Genomic DNA, 24,104 nt, shown 5'->3' with positions numbered 1-24,104 from the left:
ACATGGTCAAGACGTAATGAAAGGCTTATTAGTTAACTGAAAACTGTTGTGAATATTAATCAATAAAAAAATACTAGCTTGAATTGCCTCAAACTATTTTTCAGATCTTTACCAGCAAATCCAAATGCTGGACTTCTCACCTTGTAGGTAAGATGAGAGTAATCCATGAAGGCAACCAGTAGAAAGAACTGGATCCAAACACCAAAGAGATAAACCCCCACCTTAAATAAAATACCTTCACCTTTGTAAAGAAATATGTGTAAGACCATAGTCCTACTATCTTCCCATCATGCTTTGTTATGATAACAACATACGACGAGATAATTGGGACAGAGATCCTACTTGGGGGGCTGTAATGCGATTGTCCCCTTCAAGGACAGTACATCGATCGTCCACCATGTTCACACGCAAATTGTATCTAAGAGCATCCAAAGCAGGAGGATTCCATTCACAAGCATAAACCCTCTTTGCATTAGCCCTGCTCCAACCAGACAAAGGACATCAAAATTTTCTTCTAGAATACAAAAGGAAGAATACATTAAGTTAGACACATAACATGGCACCAAATAACCTGTTTACAGGATATGCGAAGACTGCCTCTTTTGGTAATAATGGGAAAAAAATTCTGGGTGGACACCCTCGATAAGCATCTAGAGTGACTAACTTATAACCAAATAATGCAAAAGAAGCTTTAAAATGTGAAACTTCACATGGAAATTGCATCAAGTAACTTACTTCAATAAAAATGGCAAAACAAAATATCCAATGCCAGCGAATAGATCCACAATAATTTCACCACTGCAATTGATGCCAGCCATCCTAAGCTTCTCAGAGACATTCCCCGAGCAGAACATGCATTTGGTAGCATCAAAACAATATAGAATCCCATTTTCCCGGTGACGAACCCATCCACTATCTCCCAACAGGATTTGCAAATTGCTGTCTCTTGTGCTAGTTACTTTGATAGGTGCCTGCTAGCAAATGTCAAAGCAGAAAACGACTTAATAAAACGCTGTTACTTGAGCTGGTGTCAAGCCACATCAAAGTTGACAAGAATATTCCAAAGATAGTATGCATGTGCACATGGGCTAGTTATCATGATTTCATCTTCATTCATTTGGACAGTCGACACTACAGTCATGAGTCATATGATTATCGTATTGGGCAATGAGGTAATTTGTATCACACATCAGCAATTCAGGTTCGAAAGACAAACCGAGTTTGCAATGATATGATCAACTATTTGTGATCCTTCACATTAGCTTTGTCAAGATCTTCGAGTTTTATTTGGCACTTCCGTCAGTGTATGTCCTTAAGGCCAGATGTGCCCTCTCCTTCTCTTCCTTCCATTCCTTTACATGGTGTCAAAGGTTCCATCTTTGAAGGCCTATCCAAAGCTTCCTTCTGTGAGGACCTAATGTGTTAAATCTTAGTAGAACATGACTATGATCTTACCCAATTATGAAACACTAAGGTGGGCATACAACTCATCACCTAGTTTCATGATCCCCCCATATACTCCCACACACAAGCTTTGCATACAAGATACATCTCTACTATCATGCACTATCCTATAGGAGGTGCCTTCACTAGATTGGACCAACTTTCTATAGGCTCCAAGCAAAGGCTGTATCCTCATGCCTCCGAGACAAAGCTGTACTTTTTGCCTCCAACTACTACTCAGCTGCTCCATATAGAAAGAAACATGAGGGGATCTATATCAGGCTACTGCTTCAGCATTTGTTCAGCCTTTATCTGACGATGGCATACGATGCAATTGTTGATGTGTTACGCTCTAGCCGAGGTAGCTTGACCTCGGAAGAATCAGTCGACATTTCCCTTAAGGATCTACGTTTGTAATATATTTATTTGTGCTTCATGTAAATGATCGGGAGGGAATTAATGTCAAGGTCCTAGGTGAGGGCTGATAGCACCAGACTAGGTGGATCTAAGGCTAAGGGCCTAATGCAAGCAATGTGCCTAGGGGCAAAGGAAATCAAATGTATCCCAAGAGTGGGGTGAAAAGATGCATTAGGAAAGGCCCTATGATGATGACACGTGGCATCTAGATCCATCTAGGGAGATGGGGCTGTTGAGGTAAGTAAGAGAGAGAAGATGAGCTTCACGTATGGATTCTGATTGAGGATTTCGACTTCTCTATGTGTTCTTACGCTTCAACAGGAATTGGCTAGGTGGAATTTAGATGGTGCTACTCCCATGATCTGCAATAGTAAAGAGGATAAGTTTGTGTCGTTTGGTATCAGAGCAGGTTAGCGTTCAGGCTGGACGAAGGGAGCGCAGACAAAGGATTAGTGCAGGTTAGTGTTCAGGCTGGACGAAAGGAGCGCAGACGGAGAATATAGGAACCCCGAAGCGTGTATCGCGAGTCACGCAGAAATGCTTATTTTGAGATTGAAATAGTGAACGACTGCGTGTTCATCTATGATACACCTGTGAAATCAGCGGGGTAGACTGAGTACGGACGGCTGAATTCGCCAAGCTATGAGAAAGGAAGAAGGGTCTCCAACGAGAGCAAAGAGCGGCTGCTATCACCTGTGTTACGTCCCTACTGATAGCTAAACAATCCGCTTTTGGGCAATTCTCCTTCATCCCTTGCCTCCTGGATGATTCGTTGCTTGCAAACCTGCTGTCTCGTTTGGGTAAGATTTGCAGGGATGTGTTGAAAGGGGATTACGTAGGAAGAGAGCGCAGAACATCTGCGTAGCGATGGATGACGCACAGGCAGTGGCTCATGAACGGGGAGGCCTTCGACGCAATAAGCGATGAGTGGGGTTCCTTAACATCAAATTCACAGACCACGGGGCTTTCGACATTATTTGCTCATGTTTTCGTCATTTTGTTTTTTTTCCTGAACTTAGCTTGTGTGGAGTATTCAGCTTGCATGAAGGGATAGCCAGCCCGTGTGTAGGCTTGTGGTTCAAAGCAAGGTCATATTATGCTTGTGTATATGCCTCTGTGCTTGAGTCATAATGGATTGCAGGAACTTCCCTAGCACAGGGAAAAGTTGAATTTTGAATTATGCCTGGTCAGTGTAGTTGTCGGGATTGCAGGTATTCCCTAGTATAGGAAATTGTGTCAGAATTTTGTCAGCTTGTAATTACACTTTCTAGCGGTGTTTATTTATTAAAAAAAAAAACAAAAACAAAACAAGACACCCATTGACCTGAATGGAAGCAGAAGGAGGAGCTTCCAAGATGGACCCTGTAGAGTCAGGAGCCCGGCCGACCCAGTAGGTGTCGCGCCCAGTAGTTCACACCTTATCTGGAAGGATTGCATTATTTGAGGATGCCTTGCAGCAGTTATTAGCACAACAATTACAGGCAAATGCATGGCAATCTGAACTTAGAAGAGTGATACACAGTATGTCTACCACACCTTCTCGAGATGAGAAAAGAAAGGCTCCAATGGAACCGGAGTCTAGTGTCCATACGGTTGAGCCTAGGAAGGCTAAAGTATCTAATATTGCCAATTATAGGTCGGAAAAGTATTCTGGTCGGACGAATGACCGTAGTTCTGATGTCATTGAGACCTGGTTACACAAATGGGACGAGGCGTTCGCCATTTGTGAAATCAGAAATGATATCAAGAAAATCCGTGAGGCCACCCACATGTTTAGTGAGGCAGCGGATCGGTGGTGGATTAAACAACAGAAAGATGGTATTGCATCCACTACCTGGGAGGGGTTTAAAAGAGAATTCAGAAAACACTTCTTACCTCCTGACGAAGCATCCCGAGCTTGGGATCAGTATAGAAACCTTCGTCAGAGAAATTTGTCAGTGGCAGAATACACTGATAAGTTTCGAGAGAGCGTAATGAAGGTTGATGAACCCCTACCTCAATCAATCCAAGTGAAAGATTCCATATTTGGATTGAATGATCGGATTAAAATGGAAGTTCGGACTAAGTATGCGAACACGTTGGATGATGCAATAGCCATAGCCTTGAACTATGAAGATGCCAAGGGCAGCAGGCCAAGTGGATTTGCGCAGGTCGGAACCCAGTATAAGTACCAGAAGAAATCTGGCTTTAAGAAGAAGTGGATTAGTAAAGGGAGTGGTTCTCAGCCGAGTGGTCAAGCCAAGCAGGCGATGTGGCGAGGGAGAGAAGGAGCACACCGACACACAAGCAGGATAAACACAAGAGTGTGGGGATAAAACATATGTGTGTACCTCCCCTAGCACACAGTCAACCTTTTATATGAAAGGATAAGGTTACAACACTAAGTACACCGTACTTAGTGTACTTAACAAATAAAAGTACTAACTGTACTTGGGTGGCCATAGTGCCTTTATCCCAACAACCTCCCACTTAAAGGCAATATGCCCTCAAGTAAAAATAAATGAGGCTCAACCTATACCCATCAACTGTCGGCAATGTGCAAACCGCTCTGCAGGCAAGCCTTTTGTCAATAGATCTGCTGGATTATCATCTGTGTGAATCTTGACAAGCTGAATCAGCTTATCATCTATTACCTCCCTGATGAAGTGATACTTCACATCAATGTGCTTTGTCTTTGCATGAAAGACAAGATTGTGTGCCAACTGAATAGCACTCTGACTGTCACAATGCAACAATGGAATATCACCTGTAATGCCCAAGTCTCCCACTAGCCGAGATAACCATAAGGCCTCCTTGCATGCCTCTGTGGTTGCAATATATTCAGCTTCCGTGGTAGACAAGGCTATGCACTGCTGCATCCTTGACATCCATGACACTGCACCTCCAGTGAATGTATAAACATAACCGGTAGTAGACTTCCGGTTATCTGGATGACCAGCAAAATCTGAATCCACATAACCATGCACCTTTGCATCTCGCTTGCCAAAGCATATGCACAACTCCTGTGTGCCCTTCAGGTATCTCATGATACCTTTCACTGCATTCCAATGCTTCTTGCCTGGATTTGCCATATATCTGCTAACCACTCCCACTGCAAACGCAATATCAGGTCTGGTAGCAACCATGGCATACATGAGACCGCCACAAGCTGAAGCATACGAAATCTTGGCCATTTCAGCCCTATCAACATCTGAGTGTGGGCTGTATATTGCACTGAGTTTCACATATGGAGGCAATGGAGAACTAAGGGTCTTCCCCCCCTCCATATGAAATTTGTGCAATACTTTGCCAATATATTCGGTCTGAGAAAAATACAACAAACGCTGTCCCCTGTCTCTCCGTATCCGCATTCCCAGTATGTGATTTGCATCACCAAGGTCCTTCATATCAAAGGCCTCATGCAATCTTTTCTTAAGGTCATCAAGCTCCTTACGAGCTTTAACAGCAATAAGCATGTCATCCACATATAAAATGAGAATGATTAAGCTGCCATTTGCAGCTCTTTTGGTATATAAGCAGTGATCGTCATCACTTCTCCTGAAACCTTGGGACTTCATGAAGGTATCAAATTTCTTATACCATTCCCTTGGTGCCTGTTTCAGCCCGTAAAGGCTCTTTTTAAGCTTGCATACAAGTGACTCCTTGCCCTTGACTGCAAATCCTTCTGGCTGCTGCATGTAGATCTCCTCATGAAGATCACCGTGAAGAAAGGCTGTCTTCACATCCATTTGGCATAATTCCAAATTCTCACATGCAACCAAAGCAAGTAGAATCCTGAGTGTTGTCCTCTTAACCACTGGAGAAAAGATCTCATCAAAATCGACACCATACTCCTGCTTAAAGCCCTTGGCAACCAACCTGGCTTAGCTCCAAGTGTGACTTTCAATCTATACACCCACTTGCATGGCAGTACTTTCATGCCCTTAGGCAACTGCACCAATTCCCAAGTACCATTTTTATGGAGACTATCCATTTCAGACTTCATGGCTAGTTCCCATAGCCTTTTATCATGCATTTGCACGGCTTCCTTGTAACAGGAAGGTTCTCCATAGTCTGTAAGCATAATAAAATCTGCTCCTGGAACAAATCTGTCTGGCGGTTTCATTTGTCGAGTGGACCTTCGGACCCATTGGTCTTGCTGTCCAACTTGCTGCTCACCTAAAACAGGTGGCTGTTCCAGTAGATCAGGCTGCAGAATTATGCCTGGGAGGTCTTCCAAAGGTGGCATGTCCCGTAGTACATCTTCCGTCACTGCGGGCTGTCCATTTGGACCTGCTGCAGCATCATGCATTGGCTGATTACGCTGCTGTTGTGGCTGATTCGCAGCCTGCCTGAATTGTACAGGATGTCCCGAGTCATCAATGTCAACCTCTGAAGCATCAGAAGGCTTATCTGCTGCCTTAAACATACATGACTCATCAAATAAGACATCATTGCTGCGTATTAGCTTCTTATTCACAGGATCCCATAGGCGGTAACCCATCTCACCACTGTCACCATATCCAAGAAAAATGCATTTAAGAGACTTAGGATCAAGCTTGCTGCGATCTTCTCTGCGTATATGCACGTACACAGTGCAGCCAAAGACCCTCAAGTGCTTATAGGAAGGAGGTTTTCCTGTCCAAAGCTCCTCTGGCACTCTGCCATCTAGTCTTTTATTTGGTGACCTATTGATGAGGTGTACTACTGTTTTTACAGCCTCAGCCCAAAATCCATGAGGTAAAGCAGCATGTGACATCATAGAGCGGGACTTTTCCTGTATGGTTCTATTCATACGCTCTGCAGTGCCATTTTGCGCTGGACTGTAAGGAGCAGTGAGTTCTCTTTTAATACCTCTAGCATCACAAAATGCATTGAATGCATTAGACATATACTCCCCACCGTTATCTGACCGCAAAGCCTTCAGTGTTCTACCTGTTTGGTTCTCAACCATAGCAAGCCATTTCTGGAACACTGGAAAGACATCACTCTTCAATCGAAGAGGATACACCCACACCTTCCTTGTGGAATCATCTATAAATGTGACAAAGTACCGTGCACCTCCAAGTGAAGGACTAGGCATCTCACACACCTCTGTATGCACAAGCTCAAGTTGAGCATCTTTATGTCCTAATCTCCTTTTATGAGGACACTGTAACTGTCTACCATATATGCAGTGCTCACAAAACTTTAAATCAGAAAATTTAAGAGACGGTAAGTAGCCAAGGCGAGCCAATTGCTCCATTCCACTTATGCTCATATGTCCCATCCGGCTATGCCACATAGAAATATTCGGCAGCTCGGTGGCATGAATATCAGCATGATTACATACTTTAGCATGAAGAGTATACATTGTGTCAACCTTAGAGCCTCTGGCAACAACCAGGGCACCTTTGGTGACCTTCCAGAAACCATGACCAAAGCTGGTCACAAAACCTTCGTCATCCAACATGCCAGTAAAAATCAGATTTTTCTTGACTTCGGGTACATGCCTAACATTGTGAAGCATAAGCTGAGTACCATCAGCAAATACATGCCTGACATCTCCAACACCGACAATACTGCATGCATGATTATCCCCTAGAAAAACGACTCCATTACTGCCTGCTGCATACCTTACAAACAATTCTTTGTAAGGTGTAACATGGAATGAGGCACCTGAGTCAATGATCCAAGAGTGCATGTCTGCAAAATCTCCTGCATGGAGAGAATGAGCATCCAAAGTAGAGAGAAATAGAACCGCTCCCTCACTGTCATAACCGTGTGTAGAATGAAGCTCTTCAATCTTCACACTGCTCTTGCCATTGCTTACTGGTACAATTGCTTTTGAATCTGACGCATCAGTGTTTTTGGCTTTGTCTCTCTTATCATTTTTCAGTTTAAAGCACTGCTTTTTGGTATGTCCCTTTTTGCCACAGTAGTAGCACTCAACATCTTTGTTGGAGCGGGACTTGCTCCTCCCTTTTCCCCTTTCCTGAGATTTGCCTCTTTGCTGACTTCTCCCCCTTGCATTTAAGGCATTGTTAGGCTTTACTGCATCTTGAGCTTTCAGCTTCTGCTCTTCTTGCAAAATCAGCCCTGTGATATCTGAAAAACTTATGAAAGTGTTTGCATTTGTTACAGCTGTGGTGAATGTATCCCAACTTTCAGGAAGAGAGATCAAGAGAAGAGTGCCATACCCTTGGTTTCCTCATCCACCACATACTTTTGATTTGCAAGTTGAGTGACAATTGAATTAAACTCATTGAGATGTGCATCCATGGAGGTCCCTTCCTTCATCTTCAGATTGAAGCACTTGCGCAACCAATATATCTTTGTGGCTACACTTTGCTGCTCATATGTGTCCTGTAGCTTTTTCCACACACCCCAGGCTGTTTTTTCACCATCCACATTCCAAAACACTCTCATGGAGTGACAATTCAATTATGGACTTTGCTGACAGATCAGCTAGTGTCCAAGCATCATCAGTTGTGCCAGTGGGCTTCACACCTTTGTGTATAATAGGAGCATGAAACTGCCTGAGAATTAGCACATTCAGGACCATCTTTTTCCACATTGGGTAGTTAGCAGCACCCTGCAACTTTTTAATATTGAGAAGAGAAGATTCCGAGGATGAAGCCATTACAATCAGCAAGAAATATAACCCACACTTGGGTGCCTGACTCCCTGCAAACCAAGTGCACACAGGCACTTGTACTGTGCTCAAAAATTAAATTCCTGCAACGGAAAAAAAACAGGACCTGCACCTGCAAATATTTCTCCCACTTAATCAGAGAATTCTGACTGTTTACTGCTTGCTGCAGATTCAGAACAGCAGAACTGTATGCATCAATAAATGCTCTGTTGTACAATCCAGCAGTACCCTGATTTTCAACAGCATCTGCCCTGCTATTACAGTAAAAAACCGCAGTAGTTTGTGCACTCTGTACTTCAGTAAATTGACTGTTTTCAGTCCAGTAGTTGACACAAAACAGTACCTGACTGTACTTTTTAGTACAGAATCAGAAATTGACTGTTTAACTGCTCAAAACTGTCAACATCAAGCTTCCAGTTGCCCCTAAAACTGTGTAACACAGTGTAGAACAAGAATTAGGCAAAAGCCCCTTGACTGGAAGCAAAATTCTGAGAATTTAGTGCATGTACCGCTTCACTGATCACTGTAAGGCATTCAGTTGCTTCCCCACCACTGATATGCATTCCAATTGCAAAATCCCCAATTTATCTTGCACAATCAGTGCTCAATTCTACAATGTAGTACTTAGTGTACTATATGCATCTTCCATTGTCCCGTAGGTCACAAAATGCATCCAAATCCTGCAAGCATCAACTCCAAACAGGAGGATAAATGCAAACACATGCGTATACAAGCCAATGCTTGGCTGTGGCTACAAAAGCCCCTTGATTCTGTACCTTGTGACTTGAAATTCTCAACACCGACTAGGTACTCACGGGAGTGTAGTCTGCATCATTTTGTAAGCCAAACCTCTCCAAAGATTTTAAGAAATACCAAAGGCATTAATCAACAGTTTGTCCCGAAATCAGGGCGAGGACGCTTGGCGGGGGGCGGGGAAAGAAGCCAGATGAAGCTGGCCCTCGTTCAAGCGCCAGTGGTCGCCCATAACAAGACTGCGGTGGAGACGCTAGCCCCTGTGGCGATGATGGCAGAGCTGCTGGTGCCTGTGGCACTGGTAGCGCCGCTGCTGGCGCCGCTTCTGCTTGGCTGCTAGCCTCGCCGGTGCCTTGGCTGCTGGCGTCGCCGGTGGCCTTGGCTGCTGGCGACGGATAGCCTCGACGGCTGATAGCGCTGGCAGTGCTAGCAGCTGCTGGCGCTGCTGGAGCAGCTTGCTGCTGCTCCTGGCGTGATGCAGTAGCGAATGCTGCTGCTGCTTCTCCTTCTCTGTCTGCTGCTGCTGGCACTGTTGCTGGACGGACGGGAGAAGAAGGTAGGCAGGCTCTGATACCACTTGTGGCGAGGGAGAGAAGGAGCACACCGACACACAAGCAAGATAAACACAAGTGTGTGGGGATAAAACATATGTGTGTACCTCCCCTAGCACACAGTCAACCTTTTATATGAAAGGATAAGGTTACAACACTAAGTACACCGTACTTAGTGTACTTAACAAATAAAAGTACTAACTGTACTTAAGTCTACTAACTGTACTTGGGTGGCCATAGTGCCTTTACCCCAACAGGCGAAACCAGCTGAAACTCCTAAATCAAGTACCACCATTGGAGTGATGAGGAAAGTAATACCAATGGCAGCCCGGGCTTGGTCAAAGTCTCCCTTAAACCCAGAGCAAAGAGAAAAAGCGAGGAGAGAAGGCTTGTGTTTTGGTTGCCTTCAGCCTCATCAGTGGAAGGATTGTCCACGAAATAAGGATCGTCGAATGGCTGAGATGGTAGTCTCAGAATGCGACGAGGAAATGGAGGAAAGTCCCAGAGCGGAACAGATGCAGATTCAGCTAGCGGGATCTTCTCGGAGGTCAGTACCTTGTTTGTTATGTGTGTCTGTTGCTAAGCTAGTAACGAGTGCACCTGATGACATCCTATCTAAGCCCGCAGCAACGGGTATACAGCCTTTAATGATACAGATGAAAGGGCAAGTAGCCAAACATGATGTCATTGTGTTGTTTGACTCGATGTCAACTCACAATGTAATTAACTCCAAGCTCGTGAAGAGGCTGACGTTAAAGACTAGCCCATCTGACTATGCGTATACAGTCAGGATGGCAGATGGAAGTTCAACTGAAGTATGGGACCAAAGGGTTACCCAGTTGGAGCTTTGTACTCAAGACTATGCTGAGAAGCTTGATTTTGAAATGACTAAGCTTGCTCATGCAGATATAGCCCTGGATATGGCATGGCATTCTAGAAAGAATCCAACCATTGATTGGAAAAAACACGTATATCAATTCAAGATGAATGATGTACTGTATGTCTTACGAGGTGAGAAAGATGTACCTCAGGGACCGTTGGTTTCTGTGATGGAAATCCGAAAAGTCTTACGAGGTGAGAAAGATGTACCTCAGGGACCGTTGGTTTCTGTGATGGAAATCCGAAAAGCTCAAGAAGAGTTTTTATTCCTTTGTACAGCATCGGTAGAGCCGATTGATGATTCTTTGGCTAGCACTGATGTTGCGCAAAGTGGTGAGATGGCCAAGTTGGCTAATCTTATAGCAAAGGAGTTCTCTGGCTGTTTTAAGGATGAGCTACCTTATGGGTTACCTCCAGAGCGGAATGTTCAGCATAGGATCGAGCTAATCCCGAGGGCAGAACCTATAAATAGACCTCCCTATCGAATCAGTTTTACCGAAGAAGCGGAGGTGCGAAGGCAATTGGAAAAATACCTCAAGTTGGGACAGATTCAACCAAGTTTCTCACCTTTTGCTTCGCTAGTGATATTAAAAAAGAAAAAGGATGATACGTTTCGCCTCTGTATAGATTACAAAGCATTGAATAATATCACTATTAAGCACAGGTATCCGATGGCTTGGATTGATGATTTGCTAGATGCATTACATGGAGCCGTGATTTTCAGCAAGATCTTAAGTGTGGCTACCATCAGATCCGGATTAGAGCCGAGGATGTGCATAAAACCGCTTTCGAAAGCAGGTTTGGTCATTATGAGTTTTTGGTAATGCCCTTCGGACTTACCAATGGCCCAGCTACATTCGTCATGCTTATGAACGATTTACTACGTCCGTATATCGGAAAGTTTGTAGTACATTTTATTGACGATATTCTCGTATTCAGTAAAAGTATTACTGCGCATCATGAACACTTAAGAATAGTGTTTAGTACTTTGAGGAAAGCCAGTCTTTATGTAAATAAAAAGAAAACTATACTGTGTATGGTTAGACTTAAATATTTAGGATTCATAATTACTCCAGAGGGGGTAGAAATGGATCCAAAGAAAGTGGCTGCGATACTAACTTGGCCAATCCCTCAGAGTCTGACCGCTTTGCGGTCATTCTTGGGATTTGTCCAATTTTATAGAAGGCATATCAAAGGATATTCCGAAATAGTATCGCCATTGACTGATCTGACCTCAGATAAAGTACCTTTTATATGGGGACAGAATCAACAAGAAAGTTTTAACACCATAAAACAAGTTGTGGTCACAGGACCGGTGTTAAAAATAGTTGATCCCCAGAAACCGTTGTTCCTGGAAACCAATGCAAGTGGCATTGTGGTAGGAGCAGTTCTCCTTCAAGAGGGAAGGCCAGTAGCCTTTGAAAGCAAGAAGCTTTCTCCCTCTCAGCGAAATTGGCCAACTCATGAATTGGAGTTGTATGCTGTTATCCATGCTTTGAAAACATGGAGGCATTATTTGTATGGTTCAGAGTTTTATGTGGATGTGGATCATGATACTCTGAAACATGCAAGAGTTGATCGTCTAACAAAGATGGCTCACTTCATTCCGACTAGAGAGCCTGTTAGTGCCCCGCAAGTGGCGGATTTGTTTATTAGACATATATTTCGTCTGCATGGATTGCCTAGATCCATAGTGTCAGACAAAGATGTCAGATTTACCGGTCATTTTTGGACAGCGGTATTTGAGACACTAAGGACTGAGTTGGGAATGAGTAGTGGGGATCATCCTAAAACGGATGGTCAGACGGAGGGAGTCAACCAGATTTTAGAAAATATGCTGAGGGCATATGTGTCATTGAGGCAACATATGTGGGACAAGTGGTTGCCATTGTTAGAGTTTGCCTACAATGATAGAAAACATTCGTCTACGGAGTTTAGTCCGTTTGAATTGAATTATGGCTATAAACCAGCAAATCCAACTACAGTTGGAATACCTCAGAGAGTGCCTAGTGCCACAAACTTTGTGGTTTAGATGTGGGAGATGCTAGCACTTGCGAGAGCTAATGTCCGCCGGGCTATGGATAGAGCCAAGGCGTATGCGGATGAAAACCGGTCTATAAGAGAATTTAAGGAAGGAGAAAAAGTTTTTCTCAGAGTTCCTTCGTACTCGAAGTCGTTAACTTCAGGAGAGTGTGCTAAATTATTACCTCGATACTGTGGGCCATGGTTAATTCTAAAGAGAATAGGCAAGATAGCCTATAAATTAGAATTGCCGCAGGGTTGCAAGGTGCACCCAGTGTTTCATGTTTCTCATTTAAAATTTGTTTTGCATACTAGTGACTCACTAATCGAAGGTGTGGTTTTGTTTAAAGAGATAGAGGATAATGCAAGACGCAAACCAACAAGAATCCTGGACCGAGGAACAATGCAAGTGCGCAATTAGAAGATACCCACAGTGTTGGTTGCATGGCATGGTCAGCCTCTATCAAAAGCTACCTGGGAATCCGTATACCAGTTGCAGAGAGTGTTCCCAGACTTTATCATCGAGGACGTTGATGTTTAAAGAGGGAAGGAATGTTACGCTCTAGCCGAGGTAGCATGACCTCAGAAGAATCAGTGGACATTTCCCTTAAGAATCTACGTTTGTAATATATTTATTTGCACTTCATGTAAATGATCGGGAGGGAATTATTGTCAAGGTCCTAGGTGGATCTAAGGCTAAGGGCCTAATGCAAGCAATGTGCCTAGGGGCAAAGGAAATCAAATGTATCCCAAGAGAGGGGTGAAAAGATGCATTAGGAAAGGCCCTATGATGATGACATGTGGCATCTAGATCCATCTAGGGAGATGGGGCTGTTGAGGTAAGTAAGAGAGAGAAGATGAGCATCACGTATGGATTCTGATTGAGGATTTCCACTTCTCTGTGTGTTCTTACGCTTCAACAGGAATTGGCTGGGTGGAATTTAGATGGTGCTACTCCCATGATCTGCAGTAGTAAAGAGGATAAGTTTGTGTCATGATGTTTCCTCTTTAGAGGACAAACACAAGGCAGCATGCAATGTGGTCGAGAGCCAAGCACAATTTACCCTAGTTAGCAAGATCGTTGAATTGCATTATTAGATCTACGAATTGTCACTAAGCTAGCAACAGCCTAGTTAGTCTGCCCTAATCTCTAGGTACAGCTTGCAGAAATGACAGTAGCAAGGAGTAGAATGATAGGACAGCAAGCAGTCATGTACATAATCATCAAAAAGTACCTGGAATCCACGTGAGAGACCTTGGCTTGTGAGGGGCTGCACAAGCAACAGGCTAGGTGTTGACTCCTAGTCTAGGAGTTGATATCCTAGTTCATCTTGGAGCAAACAAGGCTCAGCTGAGAGTTTATTATATTGAATTCAAGAATGAAATGTGTGATTGATGAGTACAAAGGACAGCAGGCCCCCCCTTATATAGGTATAGGCCAAGGCAAAATACACCTATGCTTATGGGATAGCCTTCCTATGATGCCATGTGGCAACTTCTGGCTTCCCCTACTTAAAGTACCATTTATTTACAAGCCATTTAAAGGCTGCTTATGCTAGAAAATACTAAATAAATTTCACCTTTGTTACAGTCCTCCCTGCCCACAAGAAAAATTGCCCTCAAATTTGGAAGGGGCTGTAACAAGGGATTACAATCAAAGAATGGAAAGAGAGCTCATATCTAGTATAGTAGGTGTAAACCGTGAGCAATCTCAGCTGTAGCTGACCGAAATCCTTCACTGGTACACACTGAACTGCAGCAAGGATGGTGGTGGAGCAGTAGGTAGGGTGGTCAAGTCTCAGGAGCTCGACATGGGTACAAATGATCATGTATGGTCCCAAGCATCAGCTGAGCAAGTAGGGGTACTGCTCCACTATGAAAGAGGGCTGCCATGAAGACTCATCATCCGGTAATCCCCTCCATTTGATACATACATACATATATATGTATGTAGGATCTGTTCCTGAGGATGTTATCTCTAAATCCGATGATTCTCTCAGGTATATATTGAAGATGTCCCTCCTCATCCATGGGAAGCAGGTCCTCCATAACCTGGTCTGTGGGACCCAAGTACTTCTTCAAAAGGATACATGAAAGCCATTATGAATCCTAGAAGAAGAGGGCAGCTCCAACCTATAGGCCACCTCACCAATTCTCTACAACACCTTGTAGGGTACATAGTATCTGTGGACCAGCTTCGTGTTTGTGTTCCCTTTCAATGATGCATATCTAGACTTGTGGAGCCTGAGGAAAACATAATCACCTTCTTTAAAAGCAATCTCTCTCCTATGCTTATCAGCATTGCTTTCACGCATGCTTGGGCTTTAACTCTAAGGTCCTTACATTGCCTCAAATGGGCTCATCCCTATAAAAGAATGTTTAGTGCTGTTATGGCAAAACTCTGCCAAATGTACCCATTTATCCCAAGTGGACGGAGTATCAAAGCAATAATGCCTGAGGTATTCCTCCAACCACCTATTAACCCTTTCAGTTTGACCATCAGTTTGTGGGTGGTTTGCTATACTTGGTGTGAGGTGAGTACCCATTGCTTTGGATAATTGTTGCCAAAACTATCCCATAAATTTTGCATACAGTCACTCACTATCTCTTGTGGCATACCATGCAATTTGATTCCATGATCCATAAATTGTGATGCAACCATAGAAACTGAGTATTGCGTTTTCGTGGGAATAAAATGTGCTGCTTTGGTAAGCCTTTCGACCACAGCATAAATGCTATTCCATCCCTTCGCTATCACAGGGAGACGAAGTATAAACTCCATGGATATATGAGTCCACTTACCCCCAGGGATTGCAATGGTTGAAGAAGACCTGCTGGTCTAAGATTAAGCTCTCTGTGTTGCTGACATGGTTTACATCCTTGGGCCAACTTGTAAACATCCTTTGATAGTCCCTTCCATATATAACTTTGCTTTATTTGTGTAGCGAGAGTACCGGTAAGCCTATCAGGTCCAGTGCTAGCGAGAGTTATGGGTCTTGAATAGACCAATATAACCAGACATGGGAGATGAATGCATCTCCTGTATAACCAGCAACTTGTAGATAGACTTCTCCACAAGGAAAATCATCCCTTTGTACCATAATAAGCCATAAGACAACTTGCATTTGGGATGGCCCTCACAAGCATGATTTTGTAGGCCTGGAAAATGACATCAGCCTCTGGATCTGACATATATTCTTCTTGGATTCCATGTATCCACTCCTTATAAATATCAGTAATAGAGCTTAAGGTACATGCCCACATCCTAGATAGAGAATCAACCACAATATTCTCCTTTCCAGCTTTATACTCAATGTCAAAATCATAGTTTTGTATGTTTTTCTTGGGAGAGAGGTTAGTTTGGGACAGGAAATACTTAAGAGTTCTATGAACAGTTCTCACCTTGAAATGGCTGCCATACACATAGTGATGCCACTTTTCAATGGCATGGAGTATAGCCAACAAATGTGAGCTCCTTGGCATCCAGCTTCCTGTTACAAAAAGAGAGAGTGAGAGAGCAGGAAGCAAGAGAGCTGAACGTGTGTTTGCAATAGAAGAAGTGACTGTTACAAGAAGTGGGATGGGTTTTGTCTAAGTGACAAAACCTTATCCTTCGCTAACCATAGTTAGTGAACTAACTCTGGTTAGGGGGGGAAACCTCTAAATGAGGGAAAAGTGCCCCTAACCTACTTATTACATTACATTGGTCACTGCTCAATTATAATAATAATTCTAACACCCCCCTGCAGTGCCAATGTCATGTACAAGGAAATGATCAATCACCGAAAGGATATAAGTTGAGGGCACTACGAAATGTCTCAAACTTTTCACATGGAAGTGGTTTGGTGAAGATGTCTGCAACATTATCATGTGTTGACACATAGATCATACTAATCTCTCCTGCATGCAACTTCTCTCTGACATAGTGATAATGAACCTCAATGTGCTTCGTGCGAGCATGAAACACAAGATTCTTTGCCACTGCTATAGCACTCTGACTATCAGTGAGAATCGGAGAAGGACCCTCCAATGAAAGATGAAGATCAGCAAATAAACGACGCAGCCAAACACATTCAACTATTGCTGTGAAAGCTGCCCTGTACTCAGCTTCACATGAGGAGGTAGCCACTGTAGATTGTTTCTTGCTCAACCAAGAAATGCAAGCATGTCCTAGAAAGAAACAATTCCCACTGGTGGACTTCCTAGTATCATAGTCTCCAGCCCAATCTGAGTCACTGTAAGCATGCATCCCTGGGAAACATCAAGCCAAAAGACTTTGTACCTTGCAAGTAACAAGATGTGTTTTACAGCCTGCCAATGCATAATCTTTGGGCTGTGCATATACCTGCTCACCTGAGAAACTGAAAACTGAATATCAGGTCGTGTATTGCGGAGATAAATGAGGCATCCAACAGCCTGACTGTAGAGTGTGACATCAATTGATTCATCCGCATCATGCATTGTAAGCTTCAGCCCCAGCTCCATGGGAGTGGACATAGGCTTGCAATCATGCATGTTGAATCTGTCCAAGAGCTTTTGAACATACTTGGACTGAGACATAACAATGCCACGTTTCTCTTGAATAAATTGGATCCCCAAAAAGAAATGTAACAAGCCTAAGTCTGACATATCAAATGTAGCTTTCAATTGGGCCTTGAAATCTGCAATTACTTCCTCATTTGATCCGATGAGCAGCATGTCATCTACATAAAGAATGATGACCAGAATATCCCCCCCATCCTTCTTGATGTAGAGGGTGCTCTCAGTTGGACTATTACGCAGCCCCTTGCTGGTCAGAAAGGCATTAATTTTGGCATACGATGCACGTGGGGCTTGTTTCAGCCCATACAAAGCTTTATTCAGCTTGCATACCTGAAGTGCATTTTCTGAAATTTGAAAGCCCGGAGGTTGTTTGACATAAACCTCTTCCAACAAGTCTCCATTAAGGAAAGCTGTTTTAATGTCCAACTGATGAACATTCCATTCAAAATTTGCAGCCATGGCTATAACTGACCTGATGGTTGTCATCCTGGATGTAGCAGCAAAAGTCTCCTCATAATCTATGCCCTTTTTCTGAGCATATCCTTTTGCAACCAGCCTTGCCTTGTACCGATCAATGGACCCATTTGGCTTTCTTTTGACTTTGAAAACCCACCGTGTACCTATGGCATTTTTACCTGGTGGCAAATCCACAACATCCCAAGTCTGATTTTTATTAATGGACTGCAACTCATCGTGCATGGCATTCATCCAATGCACATCATCTTTTGCTTCTTCAAATGTCTCAGGCTCCTCCTCATCAAGAAGAGTACCTGCATAAGTTGATTCAACTGAATGAGCTCCCTCCATATGCCTGACTGCACTGCGAGTTCTGCCAGAAAATGGAGCTTCAAGCCTACTCTCCCTGAGAGTCTGAAGCAACCAATGCGAGACTGTTTCGGCTGCGTGTATCTCTTGAATTTCTCGCCTGACAACTTCATCCACACCCTAAGGTTGTACCAATTCAGCTTGGGGCTGAATCTGTATTTGTGGAGCTGGCGGAGGTTGCTGTAAATTCTAATTTTCAGCGGGGGAACCAAATGCTATAGGAAGCATCCCCTCAAACACATCATCTGAAGAGGCCGGAATCTGAAATTCAGCATTTGTATGTGCAGAATTTTCAGAGAATATGACATCTCTACTGACAAGAATCTTGCGTGTAGCAGGATTGTAGAGACAATAGCCTTTGCTTTGTGAACTATATCCCACAAAAATGCATTTTAGTGCCTTATCTGACAACTTGTGTCTAAACTCCACAGGCACGTGGGCATATGCAACACAACCAAAAACTCTGAAGTGGTCCACTGAAGGCTTTCTCCCATGCCATGCCTCATAGGGAGTGATTGTCTTCAAAGCCTTTGTAGGAGCCCGATTTAAAATATAGTTGGCACACATGAGGCCTTCCAGCCAAAACCTGTGAGGCAACTTCTTACTTGTGAGCATGCATCTATCCATTTCCATGGTGGTGCGATTCTTCCGCTCAGCCTTGCCATTCTGTTGAGGTGTAAGCCTCACTGTAAGCTGATGCATAATACCTTTTTCTTTCAAAAATGTCTCAAATTCATGAGACATGTACTCCCCCCCTCGATCTGTGCGAAGTGTCTGCACCTTGAGTCCTGTCTCATTTTCAACCATAGCCACAGTGTTTGAAATGCATAAACACTTCTGATTTTGCCTTGAGACCATAAACCCAAGTGTAGTTGGTAAAGTCATCTATGAATGTAACAAAATAGAGATAACCCCCAAAAGCAAGTGTCCTCATGGGACCGCAGACATCCCTGTGAATAAGCTGCAATTTTCTTGTAGCTTTCACTGCACCATCCTTTTTTAAAGGAAGCCTATGCATTTTGCCAAGAATGCAACCTTCACATGCATGAGGAGGAGGCGACTCCAAAGGAGATAATGCATCAACCATATCATGCCTTTGAAGTGTCATTAAGCTCCCATAGCTCATGTGCCCATACCGGGCATGCCACAACTCCGCATTGTGCATTGCAATAGTGGGAGTGCTAACTGATAATGCAAGATGGGATCTTTTTTCATATGAATCAAGCTGAAAAAGACCCCGATACAAAGTGCCAAAAAATCTCAAAGCTGTCAGACCCTACTTTCTATAGCCTGAATCTCTTTTCCTACGTTCCTTCGTTATTTTCATGCTTATCCATGAGACCCTCAATTCCCTAGATAGTTCTCCTTGCCAAATGTCATCAATTTAGCCTCTCCACTTGGTGCACCTTTCTACCCCTCTCTTGATGCACATTAAAAACCACTTGCCCCTTGGCATTATTGCACATTTAGGTGCACTAGGCCTTAGCACTCAGAACTACCTAGTCAATGCCATTCCACCCTCACCTAGGACCTTGGCAGTTACTTCTCTTGACCATTTCAATTACGCACATTAACTATTACAAAAGTTGGTCATCTAAGAGAAAATGCCCACCGATCTATCCGAGGTCATGCTATCTCGGCTAGAGCATAACATTCCTTCCCTCTTCAAGCATCAGCGTCCTCGATGATGAAATCTGGGAACGCTCTCCGTAACTGGTATACGGATTCCCAGGTAGCTTCCGATAGAGGCTGACCATGCCATGCAACCAACACCGTGGGTATCTTCCGATTTCGTATTTGCATTGTTTCTCGGTCCAGGATTCTCGTTGGCTTGCGCCTTGCAATATCCTCTATCTCCTGAAATAAAACCACACCTTCGATTAGTGAGTCACCTGTATGCAAAAATTTCTTTAAGCGCGAAACATGAGAAACCGGGTGCACCTTACACCCCTGTGGCAATTCTAATTTATAGACTACATTGCCTATTCTCTTTAGAGTTAACCACGGCCCACAGTATCGAGGTGATAACTTAGCACACTCTCCTGAAGTCAACGACTTCGAGTGCGAAGGAACTCTGAGAAAAACTTTTTCTCCTTCCTTAAATACTCTTATAGACCGATTTTCATCCGCATACACCTTGGCTCTATCCATAGCCTGGCGGATATTAGCTCTCGCAAGTGCTAGCATCTCCCGCATCTGAACTACAAAGTTCGCGGCACTAGGCACTTTCTAAGGTACTCCAACTATAGTTGGATTTGCTGGTCTATAACCATAGTTCAGTTCAAACGGACTGAACCCGGTAAAGAAATGTTTCCTATCATTGTAGGCAAACTCCAACAATGGCAACCACTTGTCCCACGTATGTTGCCTCAATGACACATATGCTCTCAGCATATCCTCTAAAGCTTGGTTGACTGTCTCCGTCTGACCATCCGTCTCAGGATGATCCCCACTACTCATTCCCAACTCAGTCCTTAGTGTCTCAAATACCGCTGTCCAGAAATGACCGGTAAATCTGACATCTCGGTCTGACACTATGGATCTAGGTAATCCATGCAGACGAAATATATGTCTAATAAACAAATCCGCCACTTGCGGGCACTAACAGACTCTCTAGTCGGAATGAAGTGAGCCATCTTGGTTAGACGATCAACCACCACAAGGATGGGATTATATCCTCCTTGTGTTGCAGGTAGCCCTACAATAAAGTCCATGGAAATGCTCTCCCACTTACTTAGTGGTATCTCCAAGGGCTGTAAAAGTCCGGGTGGCTTCACCCGCTCGGCCTTACTTACCTGACACGAGAAACACCGTGTCACATATTCATGAATATGCTTTTTCATCTTTGGCCAAAAGAAATCTCGCTTCACGAGATCATATGTCTTCTCGACTCCTGGATGTCCCGCACACGGGCTATCATGGCATTGTCGAATGACTCTCTGCCTGAGATCATTCGGACCAGGTACTACAACCTTGCCATTTCTAACTAGCATACCATTCCTTATGGTATATCTTGCATAAGTTTGGCCATTTCTGGATGCCAGGTCATCCATTTCACTTTCCCCGGGTTTTAACACATGAGCCTTAGGCCATAAGCTCTGGACAAACTCATCCACTTTTTGAGTTTCTCTTATCTCGGTCATTAGAGCACTCTCTAATACTGTGAAACTCAGGTTGTGCATAATGCGAGACAACGCATCAGCCACCTTATTGTCTTTTCCTCTTCGGTACCGAATCATTAGATTAAACTCCTGCATGAGCTCTGCCCACCTAGCTTGGCGGCCCCTCAAGTCAGGCTGTTTACAAAAATGTTTCAGAGTATCATGATCTACATCCACATAAAACTCTGAACCATACAAATAATGCCTCCATGTTTTCAGAGCATGGATAACAGCATACAACTCCAATTCATGAGTTGGCCAATTATTTTGAGAGGGAGAAAGCTTCTTGCTTTCAAAGGCTACTGGCCTTCCCTCTTGAAGGAGGACTGCTCCTACCGCAATGCCACTTGCATCGGTTTCTAGGAACAACGGTTTCTGGGGATCAACTATTTTTAACACTGGTCCTGTGACCACAGCTTGTTTTATGGTGTTAAAACTTTCTTGTTGATTCTGTCCCCAAATAAAAGGTACTTTATCCGAGGTCAGATCAGTCAATGGCGATACTATTTCAGAATATCCCATGATATGCCTTCTATAAAACTGGACAAATCCCAAGAATGATCGCAACGCGGTCAGACTCTGAGGGATTGGTCAAGTTAGTATCGCAGCCACTTTCTTCGGATCCATATCTACCCCCTGTGGAGTAATTATGAACCCTAAATACTCAAGCCTAACCATACACAGTATAGTTTTCTTTTTATTCACATAAAGACTGGCTTTCCTCAAAGTACTGAACACTATTCTTAAGTGTTCACGATGCTCAGTAACACTTTTACTGAATATCAAGATATCGTCAATAAAATGTACTACGAACTTTCCGATATACGGACGTAGTAAATCGTTCATAAGCATGACGAAGGTCGCTGGAGCATTGGTAAGTCCGAAGGGCATTACCAAAAACTCATGATGACCAAACCTGCTTCTGAAAGCGGTTTTATGCACATCCTCGGCTCTAATCCGGATTTGATGGTAGCCACACTTAAGATCTATCTTATTGAAAATCACGGCTCCATGTAATGCATCTAGCAAATCATCAATCCGAGCCATCGGATACCTGTGCTTAACAGTGATATTATTCAATGCTCTGTAATCTATACAGAGGCGAAACGTATCATCCTTTTTCTTCTTTAATATCACTAGCAAAGCAAAAGGTGAGAAACTTGGTTGAATCTGCCCCAACTTGAGGTATTCTTCCAGTTGTCTACGCACCTCCGCCTCTTCGGCAAAACTCATTCTATAGGAAGGTCTATTTACAGGTTCTGCCCCCGGGATCAGTTCAATCTTATGTTAAACTTTCCACTCTGGAGGTAATCCATAAGGTAGTTCATCCCTAAAACATTCAGAGAACTCCTCTATTATAAGATTAGCCAGCTTGGCCATCTCACCACTTTGCGTAACATCAGTGCTAGCCGAAGAATCATCCACCGGCTCTACCGATGCTGTGCAAAGGAATAAAAACTCTACTTGAGCTTTTCTGATTTCCATCACGGAAACCAACGGTCCCTGAGGTATATCTTTTTCACCTCGCAAGACATAAAGCACATCATTCATCTTGAATTGATATACGTGCTTTTTTCAATCAATGGCTGGATTCTTCCTAGAATGCCACGCCATACCCAGGGCTATATCTGCATGAGCAAGCTTGGTCATTTCAAAATCAAGCTTCTCAGCATAATCCTGAATCCGAAGCTCCAACTGGGTAACTCTTTGGTCCCATACTTCAGTTGAACTTCCATCTGCCATTTTGACTGTATACGCATAGTCAGATGGGCTTGTTTTTAACTTCAGTCTCTTCACGAGCTTGGAGTTAATCACATTGTGAGTTGACGCCGAGTCAAACAACACAATGACATCATGACTGGCCACTTGCCCTTTCATTTTAATTAACTCCGTATCATTAAAGGCCGTATACCCCGTTGCTGCGGGCTTAGATAGGATGTTATCAGGTGCACTCGTCACTAGCTTAGCAACAGATACACATAACAAACAAGGTACTAACCTCTGAGAAGGTCCCGCCAGTTGCATCTGCATATGTTCCGCATTGGGACTCTCCTGCATTTCCACGTCACATTCAGATATTATCATATTAGCCGTGCGACGGTCTTTATTCAGTGGACAATCCTTCCATTGATGTCGCTGAAGGCAGCCGAAGCACAATCCTTCTTTTCTAGCTTTCTCTTTTTGTTCAGGGGTCAACGAGGACTTTGACCAAGCCCGGGCTGCCATTGGAGTTATTTTCCTTTTCACCCCAACGGTGGTACTTGTTTTTACTAGTCCCTCAACCGGCTTCACCTGCTTGGTTTGGCCACTTGGCTGCGAGACACTTGTCTTTGAAATCCATTTCCTCTGAAATCCCCCTTTTTTCGGGTACTCATACTGAGTCCCTGCCTGCACAAATCCACCAGACCTGCCTCTGGCCTCCTCATAGTTCAGGGCTATTGCAATAGATTCATCTAATGTAGTCACATATTTAGCCCGAACTTCCATTTTGATCTTGTCGTTCAATCCATAGATATAGTCCTTTAACTGAACCGACATAGGGAGAGGGTCTGTTATTTTCATAACACATTCCCTGAATTTGTCGGTGTACTCTGCCACCAACAGACTCCTCTGACGAAGATTTCTATAAGCATCCCAAGCTCGGGACTCTTCATCAGGTGGGAGAAAGTGTTTCTTGAATTCAGCTTTAAACCCTTCCCAAGTGGTTGGAGCAACTTGATCCTTCTGTTGCTTTATCCACCATCTATCCGCTGCCTCAATAAACAGGTGTGTGGCCTCACAAATTTTCTTTAGATTGGATCTAATTTCACAAATGGCGAAGGCTTCTTCCCACTTGTGTAACCAAACCTTGATCACATCATCAGAGCTGCGCTCGGTCATCCGACCAGCGTACTTCTC

The 24,104-nt window shown here is 43.6% G+C and overlaps 1 protein-coding gene across 2 annotated transcripts in view; it reads right to left on the bottom strand.

The window, feature by feature from the left end:
* Nucleotides 1-24,104, bottom strand: part of LOC147894087 (Met-10+ like family protein / kelch repeat-containing protein) — a 101,865-nt gene that overhangs the window by 13,006 nt on the left and 64,755 nt on the right. For both annotated transcript variants that reach the window (XM_087384987.1, XM_087384988.1), the window contains 2 exons: nucleotides 736-971; nucleotides 343-478 (listed from right to left, as the gene is read on the bottom strand). In XM_087384987.1, coding sequence (XP_087241113.1) covers nucleotides 343-478; nucleotides 736-971 — 372 coding nt within the window. The remainder of the gene's footprint in view (nucleotides 1-342; nucleotides 479-735; nucleotides 972-24,104) is intronic.

This window comes from Dipteris shenzhenensis, chromosome 14, assembly GCF_047967505.1.
Source record: "Dipteris shenzhenensis isolate YYH24624 ecotype China chromosome 14, Dip_SZ_1.0, whole genome shotgun sequence".
Classification (NCBI taxonomy): domain Eukaryota; kingdom Viridiplantae; phylum Streptophyta; class Polypodiopsida; order Gleicheniales; family Dipteridaceae; genus Dipteris; species Dipteris shenzhenensis.
The sequence above is the reverse complement of the archived record's forward strand: the minus strand, read 5'-3'. Positions and strand labels throughout refer to the sequence as shown.